Genomic DNA, 23,760 nt, shown 5'->3' with positions numbered 1-23,760 from the left:
GCAAACTGTATGATTCTGTTTACAGGAAATGTCTGGAAAAGCCGTATTTATAGGGAGATAAAACAAACCAGTGTTCGCCTAGGGCTGGGGTGGGAGTCAGGATTAACTGTAAATAGGCACACAGGAACTTCCTGGGGTGATGATACATTCTAAAACTGGATGTGGTGATGGTTGTCCAAATCTATACATTTCCTGAAAATCATTGAATGGTATCCTGACAGCGGGTGAATGTGACGATATGCACATTAAAATTCAATAAAGCTATTAGAAATGTGAGTTGTCTCATTGGACAGGTGCACGTGGACATTGGGTAGAAGTCTGCCCATGTAGTCTGAAAGAGCCCTAGGCTGGGGATATACATTTGGGAGTGGTCAGTTACACACGTGATATGTATATGTTAGAATTTGAAGTCTTGAGATGAACAAGAGGATGAGTGTTGATGCGGGAAAAAGGGCCAGGCACTGAGCCTGGGTGCTCCAACATTTAGAGGTTGGGGGTGGAAGAACCAGCAAGGAGACGAGAGGTAGAGCCGGTGAGGGAGAAGTAAGATCAGAAGAGCAGGTTGCTGGCAGCAAAGAGCAAAAGGATGAGGCAGCAGTGAACTCCACCGAATGCCGCTGAAGGTCAGGAAGATGAAGACTGGGAACTGACCAGTGAATTGGGCAAATGGGCAATTCACTGGCCACCTCAACAAGAGCAATGCCGGTGGCGAGTGGGGATGTGAGTCAGATTGGAGTAGGTTCAAGATGGAGACAAAAATAGGGGTAGATGACTTTGGAGCAGTGTCGCTCTCAAGGAGTCTTTTGGAAAATGCCTTTCCTGACAGCTAATAATGATGATTCTGTGTGGTTTTTTTTTTGTATCTGTTGTACTCTTCCTTGAGATGGTCAGTGAGGTGTGGCCACGGGAGACCGAGGAGAGGCTCAGGAAACAAAGTTCATCACACCCCCCGAGTTCTAGAATCAGGAGGCATGGCACACCATGCAGGGCCACATGGAATGACAGCAGGGTGGTCAGGAGGCGAAGACAGGAGCAATGCAAGACCTTAGGCTACGGTCTTTACTGGAATTTCTGAGGGAAAAAGGCAAGGTGGTGTTAGCAGTTTAGAGCTGGCTAGATTGAATTATTCTGGGGGGCTCTCCGCTACTATCTAGTTAGTTGCCCGGTGCCTGGCCCTGGGATGATGCAGGCAGAGGAATATTGCTTCCTGGGGTTGTACCCAGCAGAAAATGGTGGGCTCTGGGTTGGGTAGTGAACATATCAAAGGCACACTCCACTCTGAGCCCTTTGCCACCTCTAAGAATTGGCTACAGTTTCTTCAACCCAGAAAGTTTTTTTTTAAAGATCTCAAACATCATAATATCCAGGAAAAAATTATGGAAACAACGTATTATTTATTCATTCTTGTTTTAATATGTTAATTTAGTCCCCTCCGTACTGGGTGAGGTAGCAAATGCCAGCGTTGGTGAACCTTTTGGCCGGAACATTTCCCAGCGTGCCTGCTCTGACTAGAATGTTCTTTTGCTTCTCCAGCTGCTAGACTCCAAGGTAGCTGCCAAGACCCAGATCTTTTGGGCGGCTCTCCTCTGTGCCCCATACTGTACTTTGTAACATTTCTTTCCTGGGTCAGTCTCTCCAGGGCTGGATGGCTTTTAAAAAGTATGCCTAAAATGAATGATCTATTTCCTCAAGTTTGCATCAGATTTCGCCAGATTCCCTACTTTCTTTTCAACCAGTACTGAGAAATTGGCTCTGAAATGATGCTTTAATCAGAGAAACTAACACGAATGAATGGAAAACAGATGTCAGTAATGAAGAAATTTATGTTCCTAAGACACTACTTAACATTTGATAGTTAGTCCCTTAAAAGATGGTGTAAGTTGGAATCTTGGGGGAAATGTGTGTCCTTTTTTTCTAGATGTTTATTTGATTTGGAACTAGTGCTTGCTCAGTGAAATGCTTTCTTTATTTGGAATGTCATGACTATATGTATGTTTGAATAGCAGATTAGGAGCCAAAGCTTTCACTGCATGATTTATACTGCTGTTAATCAGGGGCACCTCTGAGCATGTGCTTGGTGCCCTGGAGAGGCCATATAATCCGTGGGCTGGTATCTGAGTATCCGAATACAGTCTGACTTTTGCAATACCTGGAGGCCTGTAGGAGTGCTATAGTGTAGAGAGGGTTGCAGTTCAAGGTGAGGAGCTGGGCTGCTACCACCAAGGAGGAGGCCAGACCCAAGAGAGGTTTGGGAAGTAAATGACCAAAGGAGTCAAAGATCTGGATCCAGGAGAGCAAACCTGGTTACGGAGGATGTGGTGGGCGTGGCAGGGGTGGTAAGTCAGCACGTGTGAGCCCCGAGCATGGCCTTGAGCAAAAAGCAGAGAGGCCAGGTTGAGACATCTGTTCACTCAGTAAGCATTGTTGAGTGCCATCTGGATACGGGCCTTGTGCTAAGCAGAGCTGAAAGTCAGTCCCTACCTTCAAGAATTTCTAGTCCAGTGGAGAGGGGAAGTAATAAAAAGATGACCTCAGGGGCACCCGGATGGCTCGGTCGGGTAAGCATCTGACTCCTGACTTCAGTTCAGGTCATGATTCCGTGGTTTGTGAGATCGAGCTCCACATCGGGCTCTGTGCTGACAGGGCAGAGCCTGCTTGGGATTCTCTCTCTCTGCCCCTTCCCAGTGCTCTCTCCCTCTCCCTCAAAATAGATAAATAAATGTTAAAAAACAAACAAAAGAAAGATGACCTCAGACACTCACACGGGGGCAGGAGCCACGAAGTACAGAGAAGCTCTACTCAGCCCACACTGGGGCGTAGGGGAAACTTTCTAAAGGAGGTGGTGTGTATATTGAGTTTTGAAAGGTAAGCAGCCAGGGTAAGAGAAACAAATAAACAAAAACCCCGAAGAGAGAAGGGGTTAGTTTAGGTAGGGAGAGTAATGTAGGTGATTCACTCAAATGACACTCTTTGGCGGGGGGGGGGGGGGGGGGGGGTGGGGGGAGGCACAGCCAGAGTGGCAGTCTTGTGAAGGCTCTATGCTGGCTCTATGCCCCATATGAAGAGTCCCCTGGGGGCCTGGGGGCCACGGCTGACAGTGCTGATTGCAGGATTGCTACCGCACCTTCCGTGGGCAGCTGGAAACCCTTAGCCTTAAAGACCAGTCAGGCTTGGGATTTGGGTTGTCAAGTGATGCTGTAGTGTGGCCACGAAGAGCACACAAGTCTATGGACTGGACTTGAAGTCCTGGCTCCTCTTACCCTCTAGCTGGTGCTTCTCTCCGAACTCAGTTTCCTCGCCGATAAAACAATGTCTGATGGTAGTGCTGTTCTGAGAAATAATGTCACCGTGCCTGCCCTGTCCTCGCACTCAAGAAAGGTAATTATTTTTGTTAGTTATTTGGCAATGAGTTCTTCTTTCAGCTGGAGGAGACAACTACGTGTGCACCAGACCCTCCGTAGTGAAATCATTTGATTTCACTGTTGTAACTGCTGCATAATGTCAAGACTTTGATTATCCCCATTTTATAAATGAGGTTCCCTTGGTTTGGGAAGATGAGGTTATCGCTCAAGGTCCCGTGGTTGAAAGTCAAAACGAGTAGTAGTGAGTCTGATTTCAACTCCTGTAGGTTTCAAGGAAGGTGTGCTGAATGGAAACATTTATCTCTCTTAATATCTTGGCGACATAATGGGATGTGGGCAAGGAAGAAGAATGAGGAATCTTGGTAGAAATCTTATCAGAAAGCTTGCTAAGTGGCTCAGAACATAAGCTTAAGCTCTCAGAGTTCAAGACTGTCAAATTTATTATCTGTCTGTCTGCCTATCTATCTGTCTATCTACCTACCTACTTACCTACCTACCCTCCTATCACCTACTTTTCTATCTTGGTGTGGGGATGCCTCAGGTAAACCACTAAGTGCTAAGGGAAGAAAGTAAAATGGAATCATGTGAGCTTAAAAAGTCCCATAGCGCTAATATAAACTGCCCTGTTGGGGCTAGGGAACCCACTGAATCTGAGGTTTCACCTAGGGAAATATAAACAGTATTTATAAATGGGTCATGAGAGATAGCTTTGATGATCCATTTACACAGAGTATTAGCCCAGCCCAGTTTGGGGGTGTTGCCAGGATGTTTCGAAATATAAAAATCAATCAATGGGATACACCTTGGTAACAGAACCACGGACAAAAAACACATGATCCTCTCAACGGATGCAGAAAAAGCATTTGACAAAATTCAACATCATTTTATGATAAAAACATTCAACAGAATAGAGATAGAAGGGAACTACCACAACATAGTAAAGGGCATATATGAAAGCCCACAACTAACATCATGCTCAGTGGTGAACAACTGAAAACTTTTCCTCTAAGATCGGGAGCGAGACAAGGATGCCTCCTTTCACTGCTCTGATTCAATGTAGAAGCCCCAGACAGAGCAGTGAGGCAAGTGCCACAGACTGAACTTTTGTGTCCTCCCCAAATTCTGATATTGTAACTTAACCCCCAGTGCGATCGTATTTGGAATTGGGCCTTTGGGAGGCAATTAGGTCATGAGGGTTCCACTCTCATGAATGGGATTAGTGCCCTTACAAAAGAGATCCCAGAGAGCTCCCTTGTGCCTACTACCATTCCTCAGGGCAAGAGGACAGCCATCTGTGAATCGGGAAGTGGGCCCTCCTTACCACCTACTAAATCTGCCAGGTCATTGATCTTGAACTTCTCAGCCTCCAGAACTGTGGGAAATAAATTTCTGTTCTTTATGAGCCACCCAGTCTGTGGCATCTGTTACAGCAGCCCAGACACATTAATAGTGCAAGAAAAAAGCTACAAAGGCATCCTAAATTGGAAAGGAAAATAGAAAACTATCTGCGTTTGCAGATGACGTGGTCTTACACTCAGAAAACTCTACAGATTATACACAAAAGAACTGTTCAGCCAAGTTGCAGGATATAAAATCGACATGAAAAACTCAACTGTGTTTCCATCCACTAACAACAAAAAAATTTAAAAAGGAAATTAAGAGAACAATTCATTTAGAATACCATGAGAAAGAATAAAATATTTAGGAAGAAGCTTCACCAAGGAGGCAAAAGACTTGTGCACCGAGAGCTGCCAAACATTGCTGAAAGAAATTAAAGACACAAATAAGTGGAAAGACATCTCACGTTCATGTATTGGAAAACTTAACACTGTTAAAATGTCAGTACCACCCAAGGTGATCTAGAGATTTAATGCAATCTCTATCAAAATCTGACTGGCATTTTTCACAGAAAGAGAGAAATTCATCCTTAATGCATATGGAATATTAAAGGACCCTGAAATACCCAAAATGATTTTGAAAAAGAGTTGGCATTCTCACACTTCCTGATTTCAAAACATATCGCAAAGCTACAATGATCAAAACAGCATGGTGTTGCATAAACAAGACATACAGACCAATGGAATAGATAGAGAACCCAGAAATAAACCTTTGCGCATATGGTCTTCAACAGGGGTGTGAAGCCACTTAATAGGGAAAGAACAGTCTCTTCAACAAATGGTGTTGGGAAACTGGAAATTCATACGCAAAAGAATGAACTTGGACCCCTACCTTACATCATATAAAAATGCAATCCAATGGATTAAAGACCTACATGTAAGACCCAAAATTATAAAACTCCTAGAAGAAAACATTGAAGAAATAATTCATGACATTGAATTTGGCGTTGATTTGTTAGATATGTCACTAAAAGCACAACCAAGAAAGACAAAAGCAGAGAAATAGGACTACCTCACACTGAAAAACTCTTGTGTGTCAAAGGACACAATCAATGGGAGAAAATATTGGCAAACCATGTATCCAATAAAGGGTTTATTATACAGAATACGTGAAGAACACCCATAACTCAACAGCACCCAAAACAAAGAACTTGATTTGAAAGTGGAAAAGGATAGACATTTCTCCAAGCATGATATACACATGGTCAACAAGCACATGAAAAGATGCTCAACATCACTAATCATCAGAATAATGCAAATCACAACCACAGTGAGGTGTCAGCTCCCATCCATGAAGATGGCCAGTGTAGAAACAATGCAAGCGGCAGATAATGAATGTTGACAAGGATGTGGAGAAACTGGAAACTCGGTGCAGTGTGGGTGGGAATATAAAATGATGCACCCGCTACGCGAAACATATGCCTGTTCCTCAAAAATTAAGCATAGACCTACCATCTGAAGTGGCATTTTCACTTCGTGCTTCGTGCTTCTTTCGAAAGAATTGAAAGCAGAATCTTGAAGATATAGTTGCACATTTGTGTTGACAGCAACATTATTCACAATAGCCAAGAAGAGGTAGAAGCAATCCAAATGTCCATGAAGGATGAATGTATCAGCAAAATGCAACATATACATGCACTGAAATATTATTCAGCCTTAAAAAGGAACAAATTCCTGTCACATGCTATAATATGGATGGACCTTAAAGACATAAACGCTAAGTGAAATAAGCCAGTCACAAACACAAATACTGTATGATTTTACTGATCTGAGGTACCTAAAATCGTCAAATTCATTGTAATAGAAAGAAGAATGGAGGGTGCCAAGGGATGAAGGCAGGGGAAGTGGGGTGTTACTGTTTAATAGGTAAAGAGCTTTGGGGGCCCTGGGTGCCTCAGTTGGTTAAAGCATCCAACTCATGACTTCAGCTCAGCCAATCATTTCATGGTTCATGAGTTCAAGCCCCGAAGCGCAGAGCCTGCTTGGGATTCTCTCTGTCCTCCCTCTGCGCCCCTACTCAAAATAAAAAAATAAACTTTAAAAAATTAGGCGCAGAGGTTCAGTTTTGCAAGATGAAATAGTTCCAGGGATCTGTTGCACAGCTATGTGAATACAGTTAGCTCTACTGAAGTGTGCATTTAAAAATGATTAAGATGGTGGGGTGCCTGGGTGGTTCAGTCCGCTGAACGTCAGACTTTGTCTCAGATCATGATCTCGCGGTTCATGGGTTCGAGCCCTGCGTGGGGCTCTGTGCTGACTGCTCAGAGCCTGGAGCCTGCTTTAGATTCTGTGTCTCCCTCTCTTTCTGCCCCTCCCCTGCTCCCGCTCTTTCTCTCAAAAAAAAAAAAAATGAATAAACATTAAAAAAATGATTAAGATGGCAAATTTTGTGTTATGTGTATTTTTGCCACAATTAAACACACACACACACACACACACACACACACATAGATATCTCAAAGGCAAAAAAAAACAAAACAAAACAAGAAAAAGGATCATTTAAGGATCTTTAAAGGATCCTTAAATGTGGCAAAATCTTGTTAATTCTTGAATATGGTGCTGGGCATATGAGGTTCACTGGATTATTATTATTATTATTATTATTTTTAAGTAAGCTGTACATCCAACGTGGGGCTCAGACTCAACCCTGAGATCTGGAGTCACATGCTCCTCTGAACCAGCCAGGCCCCCTATTTCACTGAATGTTATTTAATTCTGTGCACATTTGAATTTTCCTAATGAAAAATACAGGCCCCCAAGGGTATTATTTTTGGGATCTTAAAGATGTGGTGCTTGCGTTGGTGATATTTGATTTACCTTGAGAATATCAAAAAGCTATTTTGATAACCAGACGCATAAAGCCCGAATAGATGGGCTAAAGAGTTGTGAGCAGAGGGAATACATTTGTACTTCGTGCTTTGCTGGGAAAAAAATCATAAAAGGGGTCGAGGAAGAAATGTGCCTGCGTGATAAACACTCCTGTCTCCAAAGAGCAGTCGGCCTACCCGGTCTCACTGTAGAGCCGAGAGCACCCTGTCCCTGTGCCTCCAGCCTCGCCCAGCAAGGACGACGGGGTGGCGGGGAAGGTGCTCTCTTACCATCAGGCCTCTGTAGTTTTACTCTCATGTCCTTAATCAGCTAGTTCTCCCACAAGCCGACAACACCTGAGAGGGTAGGACCCTGTCTGAGGTGCTCGTTCTTACGCTGCTGGGCACATTTGTTCCATAAATGTCACTGGGCCCCAACCCTGCCCCAGGTATTGCTCTGGGCACTGGGGTTGGGTTCAGTCGTGAATGAAGAAGACGAAGTCCTGCTCTCAGGGGCAGTTCGCAAACAGTTGCTTGGAACATGCTGGGGGCGGGTGCGTGCTCTAGGGGAAAACAGAACCCTGGGAAGGACAGAATAGGTGACGAGGTGAGAAAGTGCTATTTTTTTTTCAATTTTTAATGTTTTATTTATTTTTTGAGGCGAGGAGGGATAGAGAGAGAGGGAGACACAGAATCTGAAGCAGGCTCCAGGCTTTGAGCTGTCAGCACAAAGCCCAACGCAGGGCTTGAACCCATAAACCGTGAGATCATGACCTGAGCTGAAGTCGGATGCTTAACTGACTGAGCCACCCAGGTGCCCCAGAAAGTGCTCTTTTTAAAAAAAATTTTTTTAAAGTTTTATCTGTCTGTCTATCTATCTATCTATCTATCTATCTATCATCTATCTATTTAGAGAAAGACAGAGACAGCTCGAGCAGGAGAGTGGCAGGGAGAGAGGGAGAGAGGGAGAGAGAGAGAATCCCAAGCAGGCTTCACGATGCCAGCTGAGAGCCAGACGTGGGGCTCGAACCCATGAACTGTGAGATCATGACCTGAGCCGATACCAACAGTCGGATACTCAACCGTCTGAGCCCCCCGGGGCCTCAGGAAAGTGGTCTTTTAGACAGATGGTCAGCAAAGGCCTCTCCTGCCCCCGAGCCTCCCCTGACCTCCAGACCCCTACATCCACCTCCATCCACCTGGACATCCGGCAAACTCTGTCTTTTCCTCATTTTACCCCAAACCCATTCTTTCTGCCATCTTCCTCTCTCTGTAAATGGCAACTGCATTTTCCCACTTGCTCAAGTTAAAAAGCTGACATCGTCCTTCCTGCTTTCAAAACTCCTGTTCAGTCCAGCCATAAACCCCAATGTCTCTACCCTCCAGATGCCCCAAGTCCCACTTTGTTTCCACCTCTTCCACTACTTGGTCCCAGTACCCCCCCACTGCCCGCTTGGATGTTGTCTTTGCTTCTTTGCTCTTCACCTGGTTCTCTGTTCTGTTCTTGCACCTTCCAGACTCAATTCCTTAGTACAGCAGCCTGCACCCTGAAGTCTGAGCATACCCTCCCCTGGCCCTCATTTCACTCAGACTGAAAGTGTAGGGGCCCCGAGGCACCTCCCTTCTCCTCTCATTTCCCATTTGTCCTCCCTGTCAGCCACTCTGGCCTCCTTGCTGGTCCTAAAACATACCAAACACACTCTTGCATTGAGAGCACTTTTCTCAGGGGTCTCCCATTTGCTCCAGGCTCAAAGATGGTCTTGCTGGAGAGGCCTTCCCATAATGATAAAATAGCAACCCTCCCTCTCATCCCTGAGGCGTCCCATCCAGCTTATTCTTTATCTTTGTAGCACCCTCACCCCTGGCCATACTGTATATCCATCATGTCTCTTTCATTTTCTCCTTTTCCCTTTCACCCCCAACTGGAATATAAACTCTGGGGAGGTATTAAGGCATTCTCTTCTTGTTCCCGTTTTGCAAATAAAGAAACTGAAGTTTAGGGAGATGGAGGAAATTGCCCAAGAGGGTAGGAAAGGGACAGGTAGAGAAACTGGTACCCACACTTGTCTGACCCCAAAGACCATGGGCTTTTTGTTTGTTTAAAGTTTATTTAGTTATTTTGAGAAAGAAAACAAGCAGAGGAGGAGCAGAGAGAGAGGGAGAGAGACAGAATCCTAAGGAGGCTCCACGTTGTCAGTGGGGCTCGAACTCATGAACTATAAGATCCTGACCTGAGCTGAAACCAAGAGACAGACGCTTAACCGACTGAGCCACCTGGGCGCCCCCAAGACCATGGTCTTTATGGTGACAACTCTCCTGCCTTTCTGCCACAAGCTTATTGAAGACATGGTTGGGGAGCTTTCCTCGGGTGGGCACCAGAGCCTGGGAGTGCTCAGGTGGTCACAAGGCTTTCAGGGGTCAGTAAGCAGTCACCCAGGTGGGGAGATGGGAGAAAAGGAGAAACAACTGGAAGGGGCCAGAGTGCATAGGGTCTTGGAACCCAGAACAAAGAAAGAGTGTGGATTTTATGCGATGCTTATCACAGATTTCTGAGTGAGATAGTGATATACAGAAGGTTTTTTTTTTTTTAATGTGTATTTATTTTGAGGGAGAGAGGGAGAGCGAGTGTGTGAGCAGAGGAAGGGCAGAGAGAGAAGGAGAGAGAGAGAATCCTAAGCAGGCTCTGCACTGTCAGCACAGAGCCCGACACGGGGCTTGAACCCACAAACCTAGCACTGTGAGATCATGACCTGAGCCAGAATCAGGAGTTGGACACTTAACCAACTGAGCCTCCCAGGCAGCCCCTAGGGCCATACTTCTAACAAATGGCAAAGGTGTGCAACTTCCCAGGCACGGCTGCCTCCACCGTGCTCAGGACACACGGTTTTCTGCCCACATTTGTGGGTTTCCAAGCCATCTGTCCAGAATCCTCTTTCAGCAGTGCTACCTCAAGACTCCCACACACCCTTCAGCCTGAGCTCCTCCATTGCTCTGTGTCAGCCTAGACCCCTTGCTGTGTTTCTCAGAGCTCTTCGTCTTCCCCTGTCCCTCATCTGTCTTTCACCCTACTGTGCATCGGCATCATGGATGAAATCCATTCGGCTCTCTTGACCACATGGCTAGCTTTCTGCTGGTCTTGACCTCTCATTTCTGTCTGATGCCTGGCCCCACAGGCTTCTTATCCACCAGATGCCCCCACCTCGGTCCTAGGGGTGTTTTCTTTGCCCCTTGGCCCACCAGTGCTGCGAAATTAGCAATAGTTGTAGCTCTATCCAGGGACATCCAGCTACCCGCTAGCCACGACCTCATTGAGGCAGGCGGATCCTAGCTTTCTATTGTTCTGTTGTTCTCCTCTTATCCAAATCAGAAATCATGGGTTTTGTTTATATTTCACTTTGGACCAATGCAAACTCCCAGTCTTTTCTCGCCTTGTAAAAAACCCCTTCGTCACTGTGTGTTTATCTATGTAATATACTAGTGCCCACTATTTGAATATTTATAACAGTACATACTATTTCAAATACTTCTACACCCTTTTTTGATTTCATCCTCACATCACTCCCATGGTGATCATAAATAGTATTTTCCTCATTTTAGGAATAAGGAAAGAATTGACTTTTTGGTTAGAGTCTTATTATTGGCCAACCCCTCTGACACTTTTTCCCTTGATTTAAAAATAACTATTTAAGGGGGACTTGAGTGGCTCAGTCGGTTATGCTTCTGACTCTTGATTTTGGTCAGGTCATGACCTCACAGTTCAGGGGACTGAGCCCATGTCAGGCTCTGCCATGACAGCCCCAAGCCTGCTTGGGATTCTCTCTCTCCCTGTCTCTCTGCCCCCCTCCCACTTGACCGTGTGTGCTCTCTTTCTCTCTTTCTCTCCCCAAATAAATACATAATCTTAAAAAAATAACTATTTAAATATTCAATAGTTGTGCTATGGACTGAATTGTGTCTCCACACAATTCGTATGTTGAAGCCCTAACGCCCACTGTGACTATTTGGGGAGAGGGCCTCTGAGGAGGTAATAAAAGTTAGACGAAGCCACACAGTGGGACCCTGATATGATAGGATTGATGTCCTTACAAGCAGGGACACCCGAGTGAGCACACAGGGAGATGGCAGCCGCCTATAAGGCAGGCAGAGAGGTCTCACTGGAAACCTACTGCTCTGTCACCTTGATCTTCAACTTCCAGGTTCCAGAATTATGAGAACATGGATGTCTCTTGTTTGAACCGCCCGGTCTATGGTATTTTGTTATGGCAGCCAGAGCTAAGACAAGTTGTAATCTTTCATCAAGAATACTTTTGAGCAGTCAGATAAAGAAGTAACTATATGGGGTAAAGTTTGGTTCTGTTTTACTAATTTGTAACAGTCCTATGATATCATCGCTCTTCAATGGGAACCACATTTTTCTTAAGGTTGGACTTGGGATGAGCTTGCTTCCAAAGCCTTCTGGTTTCCAATAGTTACTTTATGCCCCAGCCCTGCTGTAGGGAAACGGGGTGACAATTGTGTAATGATTGCTTAACAACTGAAAAGTGTAACACACCTTTTTCTCTTGTCTAATCCACTTTTCATTAAAAGCAACAAGTAAAGGGTGATCCTTTTTCCTACAACGAGCGGATAACTAATGATTGTCCATGATAGTGGAGGTTCTTGGAAGGGGGAATTCAAGCCACACTTTTTGGATTTGGATGGCTTCCTAACCGTCTCACCCTACCTTGAATTTCTACGAATTTGATCACCTGTACTATTTTTTAAAAATGTTTCTTTATTGATTTTGAGAGAGAGAGAGAAAGAAAGAGAGAAAATGCAGGGGACAGGTAGAGAGAGGGAGAGAGAGAATCCCAAGCAGCTTCCCTGCTATCAGCACAGAGCCCGAAGCGGGACTCGATCTCATGAACCACAAGCGAGATCATGACCTGAGCCGAAATCAAGAGCCGGCGCTTAACCGACTGAGCCACCGAGGTGCCCTCACCTGTGCCATTTTTATTTCAAGTAACACTTCCAAACATATATGCTTAGAGAAGTACGTCCTGAAACTATGTGTCCTGTCTCCTAGACAGATGCTAACCTAGAAGAGTACCCACTGAGTTGGGGTGCAGTGGGGGAGGGGTGGTAGCCATGTATGAAAAACATTACCCATTAAAAATCCCATATTGCTCTGTGCTGATTACAATAGGCAATAAACACTGGCTGAACTGAACCGGGGGACACTTACTCCGGGGGCCTCGACGGGTGGTCATGCTCAGGGGGCGAGTGTCAGAATCTTCCTGCAGGGGCTCTGGCTGGTTGCCTAGGTGGGGATTTTCAGACACCATTTCCTCGGGGCCAGCGGCGGGCAGCTGTGGGCAGAGGGGCAGAGGTTGTTACCACTAGGGCTTGGGTTGACACAGATCTCATCTGGGGATGAGGTGGGTCACTCAGTGAGGGGACAGGCCTTAATACTATTCATATCTAGATAACCGTGGTGCTGTCACCTGTCAGAAAAGGGGTGCCAACCTTGAGTTCGTCTAAAAGGGTTCTTGTTAAATTACTGAGGCATCCCCAAATAAAATAAATACTTCCACTATTTCTATGAATAATGTGCAGACCTTTGCAGAAATTGGGTGGAAAGGGGAAGCAGGAAAGCCACGGCCAAAACTATGTGATCCCAACTCCAGATCTTTTGGAAACAGCTGCCAAAGCGTCCCCGGGGAATTCAGGGCAAAGGACAGCATGTGGCTCCTTCCCCAGGCTGTCGGAGGAGAGGCCGGTGAGCAGAGATGACAGTGGAGGCCAAGGCTGAGCGATGGCCTTTGGGGCCAGACAAAGGCTTGCCTCTGAACTCAGATGAACTGAGGGACTCGGGGCAAGTTATTTAACTTCCTCGCTTCCTTCCTTCTTCATCTGTAGAACAAGGGAGTTGAAGACAGCCGGGGCAAGTTATTTAACTTCCTCGCTTCCTTCCTTCTTCATCTGTAGAACAAGGGAGTTGAAGACAGCCGGTGCACCGAGATGCTACTTTGTATCGGCCAAGGTGCAAAGCACGGGGCATTGTGATTCAAATAAATGGCCTGGGGTGGACCCCAGGCACCAATTGGAAAAAAAAACCAAACTCCCAGATTCATTCTGAGGTGCCGCTGGGGTTAAGCGACAGTACTCTGGATTTCTTCCAACGCCCCCCCAAACCTCTCCTGCTCCGAGGTCTGCAGTCTGGGCTCCTGCACGGGTTACATCCAGGAGCCGGTGCCTAGGAGGGCAGTGCCAGGTACCATGCTCCCCCCTCCCCGTCCCTGCCTCTCTCTCCTGTGCCTGTGGCCCAGTAGCTAAGGACGTGCACCCGTCCGGCGGTACTCTGGGTCGCCTGCCCTGGCTGCAGAGCCTCTGGGGGACCCTGCAGGAAGGGGTCAAAGCTCCCTGAGTGGCCAGAGAGACTGGCCACGTGGCTGGCCGCCCCCCTCCTCCCCCGGCTGCTCCACCCGAGCTGCGCAAGCAGAGGCCGGCCCCTCGGCCCAGCTGGCCCCACCGGAGTGCGGTGGGGCACAGAGAGGGGGCTTGTCCCCCGACTGCGGCTACCTCGGTGCCTTCCCCGCGTCCACACCTCCTCACGTCCCAGCCACCCTCTCCAGGCAGCCCCATCACGTGGGTGCTGGCTCAAAATGGCGCTCCCTTCCTTCCCTCCCCTGCTGGCATCTCGATGCTTCCAAGCAAGTTGCCCCTCCAAAGAGATCTTCCCTGCCTCCCCTCCTCAGAGGACAGGGGCTCCTGGCCGGTGGGGGGGGGGGGGGGGTTTTTTCCCTTGAGAGGGGGGGCCTTGCAGGGGGGTGCTCTCAGCCGAGGAGGGTCACTTCTGAGGAGAGCTGGAGGGGGAGGGGGGCGGGCGCTCTGGTTTAGACCGAAGCTGAGCTCGGGCTTGGAATTGGAGAAAGGGGGAGCACCCCATGATTAGTAATCCTGCACTGCCATCTATCGCCGGCCTCAGTTCATGGCCTTTGAGGACAACAGTAAAAAGCCTCCGTCCCTCTTTTCTGGGCTTCTCTCAGGAGATGGGAGAAACCTCGGAGGGAAAATGCCCGGGGTACTGACCACAGCGTCCCTGTGAGGGTCACCCTTAAGGCCCCACACAGGTCCCACACCCTGCACCTTCCCCCTGCACCCTTGTCTTTTCCAGGGTGCCCCGGGGAGGATGTGTGGTCCCCTGAGGGTGCCCACACCTTGTCAATTGGCAGGCCGATGCACAGGCAGACACAGGGCCCCCAGCACCACATACCCGTTTCTTCCTTTTCTGTCTTGCCATCTTTGAGGTCTTCTTCTGGCTTCCCACACCTGTATCCTCATCATTTTCATCGAACTCCTTTGTAAAAATGTAAATGGAAGAGTGGTCACTGAGTCTGTGTGTAAGTTGGGGAAGGGCGGTAAGAGAGGAAGAGGGGTGCATTTTACATATTAAAATTAAAATCACCATCCTGTCCCCACCCCTAAAGTTGAGTATGGGCGAAGGGACAGTTGACATGGTCTAAGCAGCTACCAGCCTTTACTCTTCTCAAAGCAGACATGGTCTTGAAAAGTTGTATCCAAATGGAAACATGAGATGATCTTGGAGCCTCCATCGTTCACCCCTACGACATCCGCCGTGCTTCTGGCCCTGGGGACACACAGATCCTTGCTGCCCTCAAAACTCACAATCTAATGAAGGCCAAAAACAAGGGACACTGCCAGGACAGCTGGTCTGGCCAGACAGAGGACCCCAGCACAGGATGACATGGGAATCAAACCAGGGGTTTCAAGGGCCGGGTTCCTCTGCCCCCAGCCTCAGTCTCAGGTACAGAATAATAAGGATATATGTTAAATCGTCACGAAGTCTCAATTCAAAGACAAAGTTCGTGGGTTTTCTTGAAAACAGAAATTCTTTCACAGTGCAAACTTTTTCTTTTTCTTTTTCCTCATGACGCTTTCTAAAGTTTTAGTGAGAAGATGTTAGAGCTGACTGCTCTGAAGTGTTCAAGCTGCAAACTTCTCTGGTCCTAGACCTCTGCAAACTGGGACACCACCTCTGGGCGTAGAAGAATTGCAAGGTAAACCTGGAACCTCTCCCTGTTACACCGAGTTCATTAGAAAGGTGTTCAAAGTGAAATTGGGATTTTTTTTTTAATACTGAAGTAAACTTGGAACACAAAGGATGGATTTTAATGATAAGATTTAAGATTTCAAAGAAATGTCAAGCAGGTTGCTGAGTCAGCCTCCAACTGCACATCCTGCCCTTGGCCGTGGAGGTTAGAGAAGATGAGAACTTTGGTTGGTGGAGGGAACCCACGTCCTGACCGGCCAATGGGCATAGCTTGGGCTTGTCTTTTGTCCAAGGGACCTGAGATCTCTGATTCATCCTCTGGGTGAAAGCCCCATCCTCACTGGGCCTCCTGATTCAGGGTCCCCAGGTAGGGAGTATTCTTAGCTTAGGGGTTCACCAACTTAGATTATAAAATATTGCTAACATTGAGGTGTGCAAGTGTGGTCCTTAGTTCATGTCTAAGTTCTCACTGGCTAGAATGGATTTGTGAGGAAATCTAGGCCTTTTTAATTGCTTTGTTTTAGTTTATTTTGCTTTCCAATAATGTTTTGATTCTCTATCAGTGGAAAACTGTCCAGTAGGACCTCAAATCAGATAGAACGGAAACTCCCTGAGGGCACAGGGTTTTTGTTTTGCTGCGGTATCCCCAGGGACCAGCGACACAATAAATATTCGTGGCGTGAATAAGAGGATGTAGATTTATGTGGTTTGAAGGTACTTGATATCTTGCTTAAAGTTAACCTGTGTGGTTGTAGCTGGGTAATGTGGTTCCTTTAGGCTTTAGAAAACAGCGTGTCTTCTCTGTTTCGGCCTCTATGGTCTCAAGTCAGCCGGCCCTGCAGACAGGAGAGAAGCTGGGGTTGAGAGACTTTCTCCTCCGTGCTGAGGTCTGCGGTCTCCAAGTAGGAGACGAGCTCCCTTCTCTGGTGTAGATAGTGTTTAATGATGGTTTGTACACGATGAGTTAGAAATGGCAGGACTCCACGAGACAGGATTTTACTGGTGGTTATAATCTACAACTGGTTCCTTCAGCCTGAAGTTTTCTACAAATCAATGTGCTGCCACAGAGCTGACTCAGTAGCAGGTGGTCTCTCCGAACAGCTGTGTGTCACGAAATGGTGACCGGGCAGCTTCAGAGCATTCGTGTAGAGGTGAGCCCCTGGAATGTCTGCAGGGACGCGTTTCTTATGCCATCAGGCCCCGTCTCCACCGCGTGCCTGACATAGCGCCCTCTGCATTCAGTAGGCGTGCAATAAAGGCCTGTTGCTGGCCTAACTTCCTCCCTCACAAAGACGTGTGCAATGCACACACAGCCACACCTTCAGGGGACATCTAAGCAACCGCTTACCTCTGTGATTATTTTCACTTTTTCTTCCTTGGGATTCATTTTGGCTGCAGTGTCTGCTCCTGGACAGGGAATCAAAACAAAACAAAACAAAGAAGTCAGGCCTTTGAAAATCAGTGAAACATCCTTCTTACTACCGATGTCTATGAGGCTGACCTCCGTGTTAGAGCAGACGGTCCATTCCCAAGGAATATGTGCTTGCAGACCCAGATTGGTGGAAATGAGCCCCAGAGGAAAAGGAAGGATGCCAGACCCTTCTGGCCCCGTGGGCCTGGCAATGAGCCCAGCAATGAACCTGGTGCCACTGGGCAGCAGGTGGGAGTGAGGAAATTCTGCCCTTGGAGTCAGAGGAGTCCAGTTCATAGCCTCTCCTCTCCCTTCAAACCTCCACCTTCCCACCCCCTCCTCACTCTCTCTCCTTGGCCTTGGTTCTCATTTCACTGAACAGAGAGATGAAGGGGGCGGGGAGGGGGGGGTCCATCCCCTGCCCCTCCCCCACCCGCGGAGTCAGGTTACATCTTCTGCCTCCACTTGTACCCTGCCTGCCTCTGCTCCCATCTAGGCTGGGACCTCAGCCTGTGCACTAGGCCCCAGCACATTCCTCCTCCACGACCTTGGGCTGACAATTTCCCCTTTCCCCTGGATAATCACTTCTTCCTGCTCTATTGGCTCATTTCCTTCCATGAACAAAGTGCTGTGATTGGCCCCTTCTTTAAAAGGGCTGTCTCTGGACTCCACTTCTCTTTCTAGCTAGTGTTCAATTTTTCAACCTTCTACAGGAAAGTTCCTCACACCTTCTCTTCCTGGATAGGTTTGCTGGGCCCAGCAGCCCCTGAACCTGCTCCTGTCAGGGTCCCAGTGACTCTGCGTCACCACATCGAATGATCGTTCTTCAGTGCTCATCTTATTTGACTCTCAGTGGGTCAGTAATGAAAGTGACCCATCACCTGATTTTTCCTGAAACGGTTTCTTCACTTGGCTTCTGGGATATGTTCTTTCTTGGTTTATCATTTCTTCCCCCTCTCAGACTCCTAAGCTGGTCTGTCTCCATCTTCTTAATCACCACACGGTGGGGTCTGCGTTACCCGTACCCATCCCATCGGTGGTCTTACCCCGTCGCTTGGTTTTAAATGCCATCCGTCTACTGGTGCCCCCCAGACTTGCACTCAGTGCCTACACACCTCGCCAGAGCTCCAGACTCAAATATCCAGGTGCTTGATGGATACTCACTTGGCTTAACATGCCCCAGATGAAGCTCCTTGTCATCGCCCCCTGATCTGCTTGTCCTCCAACCTTCCTTGTGGCAATAAACAGAACTCATTTGTCTGAGGCCAGAAACCTCAGACATACGCCATATTGTGTCATTCCTGACTCTGCTCTGACTTTCAAATGACACACGACATGCAATCCATGGAAATCCTGCCGGCTTTGCTTTCAAATTATATGGAGAATCCAACCTCCTCTATCCACCTCCACTGTTATCACCCGGTCAGGCACCATTGTCTCTTGCATGGCTTCTTGCAAGACCCTCCTAACTTCTCTGCTTCTCCCCTTGCTCACCCACAGGTTGTTCTTTACACTGAAGAGAGTGAGTTGTTTAAAATTCAAGTGCAGTCATGTCATTTCTGCACTCAAAATCCAATGACTTCTTTTTCCCAACAGAGTAAAATCCAAAACCCTTTCCATTGCTTACAAGGCGCTCCATGATCTGCACTTAAATCCTCTGGTCTCAGGGCCTTTGCACTTGCTGTTCCCTCTGCCGGGACCTCTCTTGCCCAAGATAACGGCAAGGCTCTCTGTTTCTTTTAATTCCTTGAAGGTCCTACAGAGATCCTTCAGAGAAGTCTTCCTAGAACACTCATAATACAATGGTAATCTCCTTCCCTCACCTTCCTGGAATTCTCTAACTATCTCATGATGATTTCTTTTTTCCATAGTACTTGTCACCAGCCGACATATATACTTATTTGCTATTGTCTGCCCATCCCTGTTAGAATATAAGCTATAAGAGGGCAGGGACATTTGCTCATTGTTTACCTCCAGAGCCTAGGAGACATTCAAAAAATGTGTTTTAAATGAATGACTAAATCATTACTTATTGGCTGTGTCTTCCATGTCCCCATTCTGGAGCCCTTTAAATCTTCATTGTCCTCTCTGGGCTGCTGAGAAGATCAAAGGAGAGAGGGCGTGGGGAGAAACACCAGGGCTGACAAGTTGTAAGCCCTTCCTAATATCCTGGAATCTGAATCTCAGCTAGGCCTTGTCATTTAAGCAGCTCATCTGAGGTGTTCAAGGTTGCAGTGACCCTGATGGGGAATTAGCATATTAAAGGGAAACAAAGCATCTGGAAATCTGTTGTCTCCTCTCCAGACCTCCTCACAGGCTACCAGAAATGGAGGAAGGAAACTGATGTCAGCAGTTCAGAAAATAAAAGGACGAGGAGGTGATCTAGAAGGAATGAGGGGCAGAGGATAAGAATGAAATGCCCAAGGACACGAAAACTCTCTAGTAAACAACCCCGGTAATTATGAGCTGGGGAAAAAAAAAAAAAAGAACTGATGTATTTTAGGAAAGAAAGATTCTTCCTCAATAAGTAAAAAAAAAAAAAGTCATATATGAAGTAAATAGAAGTAAGAATGAAAAATGTAACAGAGTTGATTTTTTTCTCCTCATTCTTTCCTGATCATTACCTTTGAATGAGTTTCTAAGGAAATCAAATGACATCAAAATTTATTTTTTCATGAGCACGGTTCCTAAGAGAAGATAAATCAATACTGTTCGACTTTAATATGTAGCTTGTCATCACCAAATGCATTGAGCACTTGTTAATATATTCCTATTGGCAACATCCAAATAGGAGCCATGATTTACCACAGACTTATTTTGTGCTATGTCTAGATGCAAGGTACCACCAGACCTTACAACAAGACTTCTAGTTCAGTTCCTCGTGCCTCAATTCACCTCTGAGGGACCAACGTTTCCTCTGAGGTTAACCTCCGGCAGGATACACGATTTGTCCAAGGTTATAGTTATTAAATGTCACATTCAGAATTTGACCCCAAGACTTGGTGATTCCACAGTCTTCCCCATGCCCCTCTACTCTCTGTCTCGCCATTGATCCCTGTTTTGTGATCATATCAGGAACCAATCTATGCTAGTTCAGTCTTCTGGAAATATGTACAATTGAAAGCTGTGGAGTATTGCCCCAGTGAGAAAGGGCTGTGGCTACTTGAGGTCAATGATGTATTTAACTTCGTGCAGAAAACCAAAGACAGTTTTCTAGGAAGGTACTGCTGAGACCTTTGTCCAAACAAATGGACTGTCTCTGAGGGTGCTGAGTGCATCAGAGCCCTATCCAGAGGACCCTGTGACAAGTTCTACAGGATGTAGGCAAAAGGATGAAGGTGTGTTATAAGAGATGCACTGCATCTGACCTTGGGCTGCTTAAAAAAAATTAACACAATGTGAGTGTCCTATTCCAAAACAGTGCAAACACGGGTGTATAGAAATAGTGAGACCTTTGTGAAAAATTAAATGAACCTGGGTCCCAATTCTAGCTCTACTTCTCAGCTGTGTGATCTTGGGCAAATGCCTTCGCCTCTCTGAGATACATTTCTTCGCCTGTAAATTTGCAAAATTCCTACCTCCAAGATTATCGTATAAGGGCTAAATGATAGACTGTATGGTAAAATGCCTAGCATGGACCAGGCTCTCGATATTGGTATGGTTTTATTTATTTATTTATTTATTTATTAAAAAAAATTTTTTTTAATGTTTATTTATTTTTGAGACAGAGAGAGACAGAGCATGAACGGGGGAGGGTCAGAGAGAGGGAGACACAGAATCCAAAACAGGCTCCAGGCTCTCAGCTGTCAGCACAGAGCCCAACGCCGGGCTCGAACTCATGGACTGCGAGATCGTGACCTGAGCCGAAGTCGGCCGCTTAACCGACTGAGCCACCCAGGCGCCCCTATATCGGTATGGTTTTTAAGAAAAGGTGATGTTAGAGAAGGAAAGTAGAAAAAGGAGTGGGGATGGAAAAAGAGCTTAGGGGACAGAAGGGGAATCACAAGAAAGACCTGAGGTGACATTCAAGTTCCCCATTACCATTTGTGGTTCCCACCTTCAACCTCCTGGCTCCAAAACCCAAGGTCCCCTCTTTCCCTTCCCCCAGCTGGGCCCAGGGGAGTTTCCTTTCTGTTTCCATTTGTGGTGCTTCTGAAGCCCTCCCCTGCCCTCAGGCCCATGGGTATTTCCTCCCTGCGTATGGTGCTTAGCTTTTTCTGCCCTACCCTATTAGGGTTGGAGACTGGACCCCTGGCAGGTGCCACACACTGCTTCTAAATTCATTATCTGAGTCTACAAAGCATTCCAGCCACAGCTTCCCTTTGTCTGAGGTTGGTGACAGATAGCTTTATGGAATCATTCAATCGGCTCGATGTAACACATGTCACCCTGGCAGAGTGCATATAAATGCCACACTTGAGCTGCGCTCTGTGGTATATGCCCAGTGCGTTCACGTGATGAACTAAGTGATCCCAGGCCCTTTCTGGGAGTCATCTGTTGTCTTTCAAGCACGCTCGACACTTTTACAAATATCTTACGGTACTTAGCTCCTTGTACTGCTAGCCTCCGTTTATAGGGCTGTCTTCTGCCCAGACTCTGAGCTTCTGAGCTGGTCTAATGCATTTCTGCTTGCTCTGAACTTCAGCCCGTTGCTTGGCACCTTGTTCATGCTCGATAAACGTGTGAGCGAATGACTCTACACGAGCTCTAAGAGACAGATTTCATTCTGGAGCCGAATTTATTTGCAGAAGAGGTTATATGAAAATCCAATAACAGGCGTGCACTTCCCACGAGACCTTGTTAGCTTTCCATAGCGCCTCTTTGCAATGGAGGCAAACTGTAAGTGTAAATACCAGCCCGCAGATTTTCTTGTGGTCTCTTGGAGCAGTGATCCTCATCCCTTTGTCTGTAATGACTCTTCCTCTGCCTAATGCCAAGAAAAACGAAGCCTGAAATGAGTGGCACTTTGCCCCTTGGACCAACGTGAACTGAGACACTCAGAGACGTAACCCGCAGCAAATGTTTCTGGGAGACAGGAATGCGACAGGATGGCAGGAAAGTCCCAAGACGGAAGCCGAGCAACCCTATGGGAGGGATTCCACCCAGCGGCCCTGAGAGCCAGACATCAGACAGCCGCTCAAATCAAAGCAGCCCAACTGACGCTCTATGATTTCAATTCCAGAAAGTAAAACGTAAATCTTAGTGGTGAGAACCCCTACACTCACAATTCATGAAATCGGCTAAGGGGGGACTGAGGGGTTGAGCTCCAAGCCGGGGTCACGAGGGCAGGACGCCCTTGCTGCAGCCCTGCTCCCCGGAAAGAACTGGTTACCTTAAGCAACTTTACAAAGCGCTTTGCAGATTCCGCTTCCTGGGATGAAAGGAAAGTGGGGAGAGACGGAGTCTTGCTGTCGAATCTTCTGAAAGAGTCCAAAGGGAAAGGCTGAACGTTGGGGCGGACCCAGGGCTGCTCCCTGGGAGGCTGAAGCTCTGGGAGCAAAAACACCCGCTTAGCAACACGTTCCTAAGGGAGGTCACTCCGGCTTTTTTTTTTTTTTTTTCTTTTAAAGTGACAGGTGACTTCCAGTAGCGGAGCATGCTGGGGGAACAGAGGAGCCCAGCACAGACAGGAACCAGCTGGGGGCAGCTGATCAGAAGTCAGGTGGGGGGGCTTTAGGAAGCATTCCCTCCCTTATGTCATCAGGGTCACTGGGCATTTCTGGCAAGAGACAGGCGATGCTCAGATGCGGGAGGTTTAGAATCACGAAAGGTCACCATGAGTGGGCGGTGCACCTGACTTATTTGCAGCCAAGGTTCTGGGCGGTGCTGCTGGGCAGCGGTGAGTGTTTTCCAGTTAAATGTGGAGGCTGGATGTCCAGGATTAATCTTTGCGTATTTTTGGAATCCCACTGAGATTGCTCAAAGAGGATATAAATGGTATTTGCTTAAAAAAAAGCAAAGGTCATGGGAGAAGTGGCAAAGCACATGGAAGAGAAATGGAATGGATAGACCAAGAAAAGCCACACTCCAACCTTTCTGGTGTGTGTGTGTGTGTGTGTGTGTGTGTGTGTGTATAAATGTATCCATCTGTGTACCCTGTGTGTGTGTGTGTGTGTGTGTGTGTGTGTCTTTGCATGTGTATCTGTGTGTGGGGGGAGGAGAAAGGAGCCCATCCATTCTACAGAATTCCAGAGAGGGTCAGGACTAGGTTCAGGAGGGTGGGGGTTGAATCCTGTCCCTACAAAAGAAGGTATGTTGGAGCCCTAGCCCCCAGGGCCTCTGAATGTGACCTTATTTGGAGAGAGGTCCTTACAGACGCAATCAATTTAAAAAGAGGTCATTAGGGTGGGCCCTAATCCAATATGACTGTGTCCTTATAAAAAGGGGATATTTGGGGACAGAGACAGACATGCACACGGGAAAGATGATGTGAAGACCCAGGGAGAGCAACATCTACAAGCTAAGGGAGGACTGCAGCCCCCAGAAGCTGGGAGAGAGGACCGGAACAGACTCTCCCTCACAGCCCTCAGAAGAAACAGATCCTGCCAATACCTGATTTCCTTTATATTTTATATTATATTATTTTGTTTATTTTTTTAACATTTACTTATTTATTTATTTTTGTTGATTTACTTCTTTGAGAGAGAGAGAGAGCAAACATGAGTGGGGGAAGGGCAGAGTGAGGGGCAGAGAGAATTCCAAGCAGGCACCACACTGTCAGGGTGCTGAG

The 23,760-nt window shown here is 47.0% G+C and overlaps 1 protein-coding gene across 1 annotated transcript in view; it reads right to left on the bottom strand.

Annotated features, from left to right (window-relative positions):
- CC2D2A (coiled-coil and C2 domain containing 2A) overlaps positions 1-22,569 on the bottom strand; it is a 148,732-nt gene extending 126,163 nt beyond the window's left edge. The window contains exons 1-4 of the mRNA XM_049630321.1: positions 22,363-22,569; positions 16,968-17,026; positions 14,822-14,905; positions 12,791-12,914 (exon numbers count right to left, since the gene is read on the bottom strand). Coding sequence (XP_049486278.1) covers positions 12,791-12,914; positions 14,822-14,905; positions 16,968-17,006 — 247 coding nt within the window. The 5' untranslated portion in view covers positions 17,007-17,026; positions 22,363-22,569. The remainder of the gene's footprint in view (positions 1-12,790; positions 12,915-14,821; positions 14,906-16,967; positions 17,027-22,362) is intronic.
- Positions 22,570-23,760: the final 1,191 nt, after the last annotated feature.

Source organism: Panthera uncia, chromosome B1 (genome assembly GCF_023721935.1).
Source record: "Panthera uncia isolate 11264 chromosome B1, Puncia_PCG_1.0, whole genome shotgun sequence".
NCBI lineage: Eukaryota > Metazoa > Chordata > Mammalia > Carnivora > Felidae > Panthera > Panthera uncia.
This window is presented reverse-complemented; position numbering and strand designations above follow the sequence as displayed.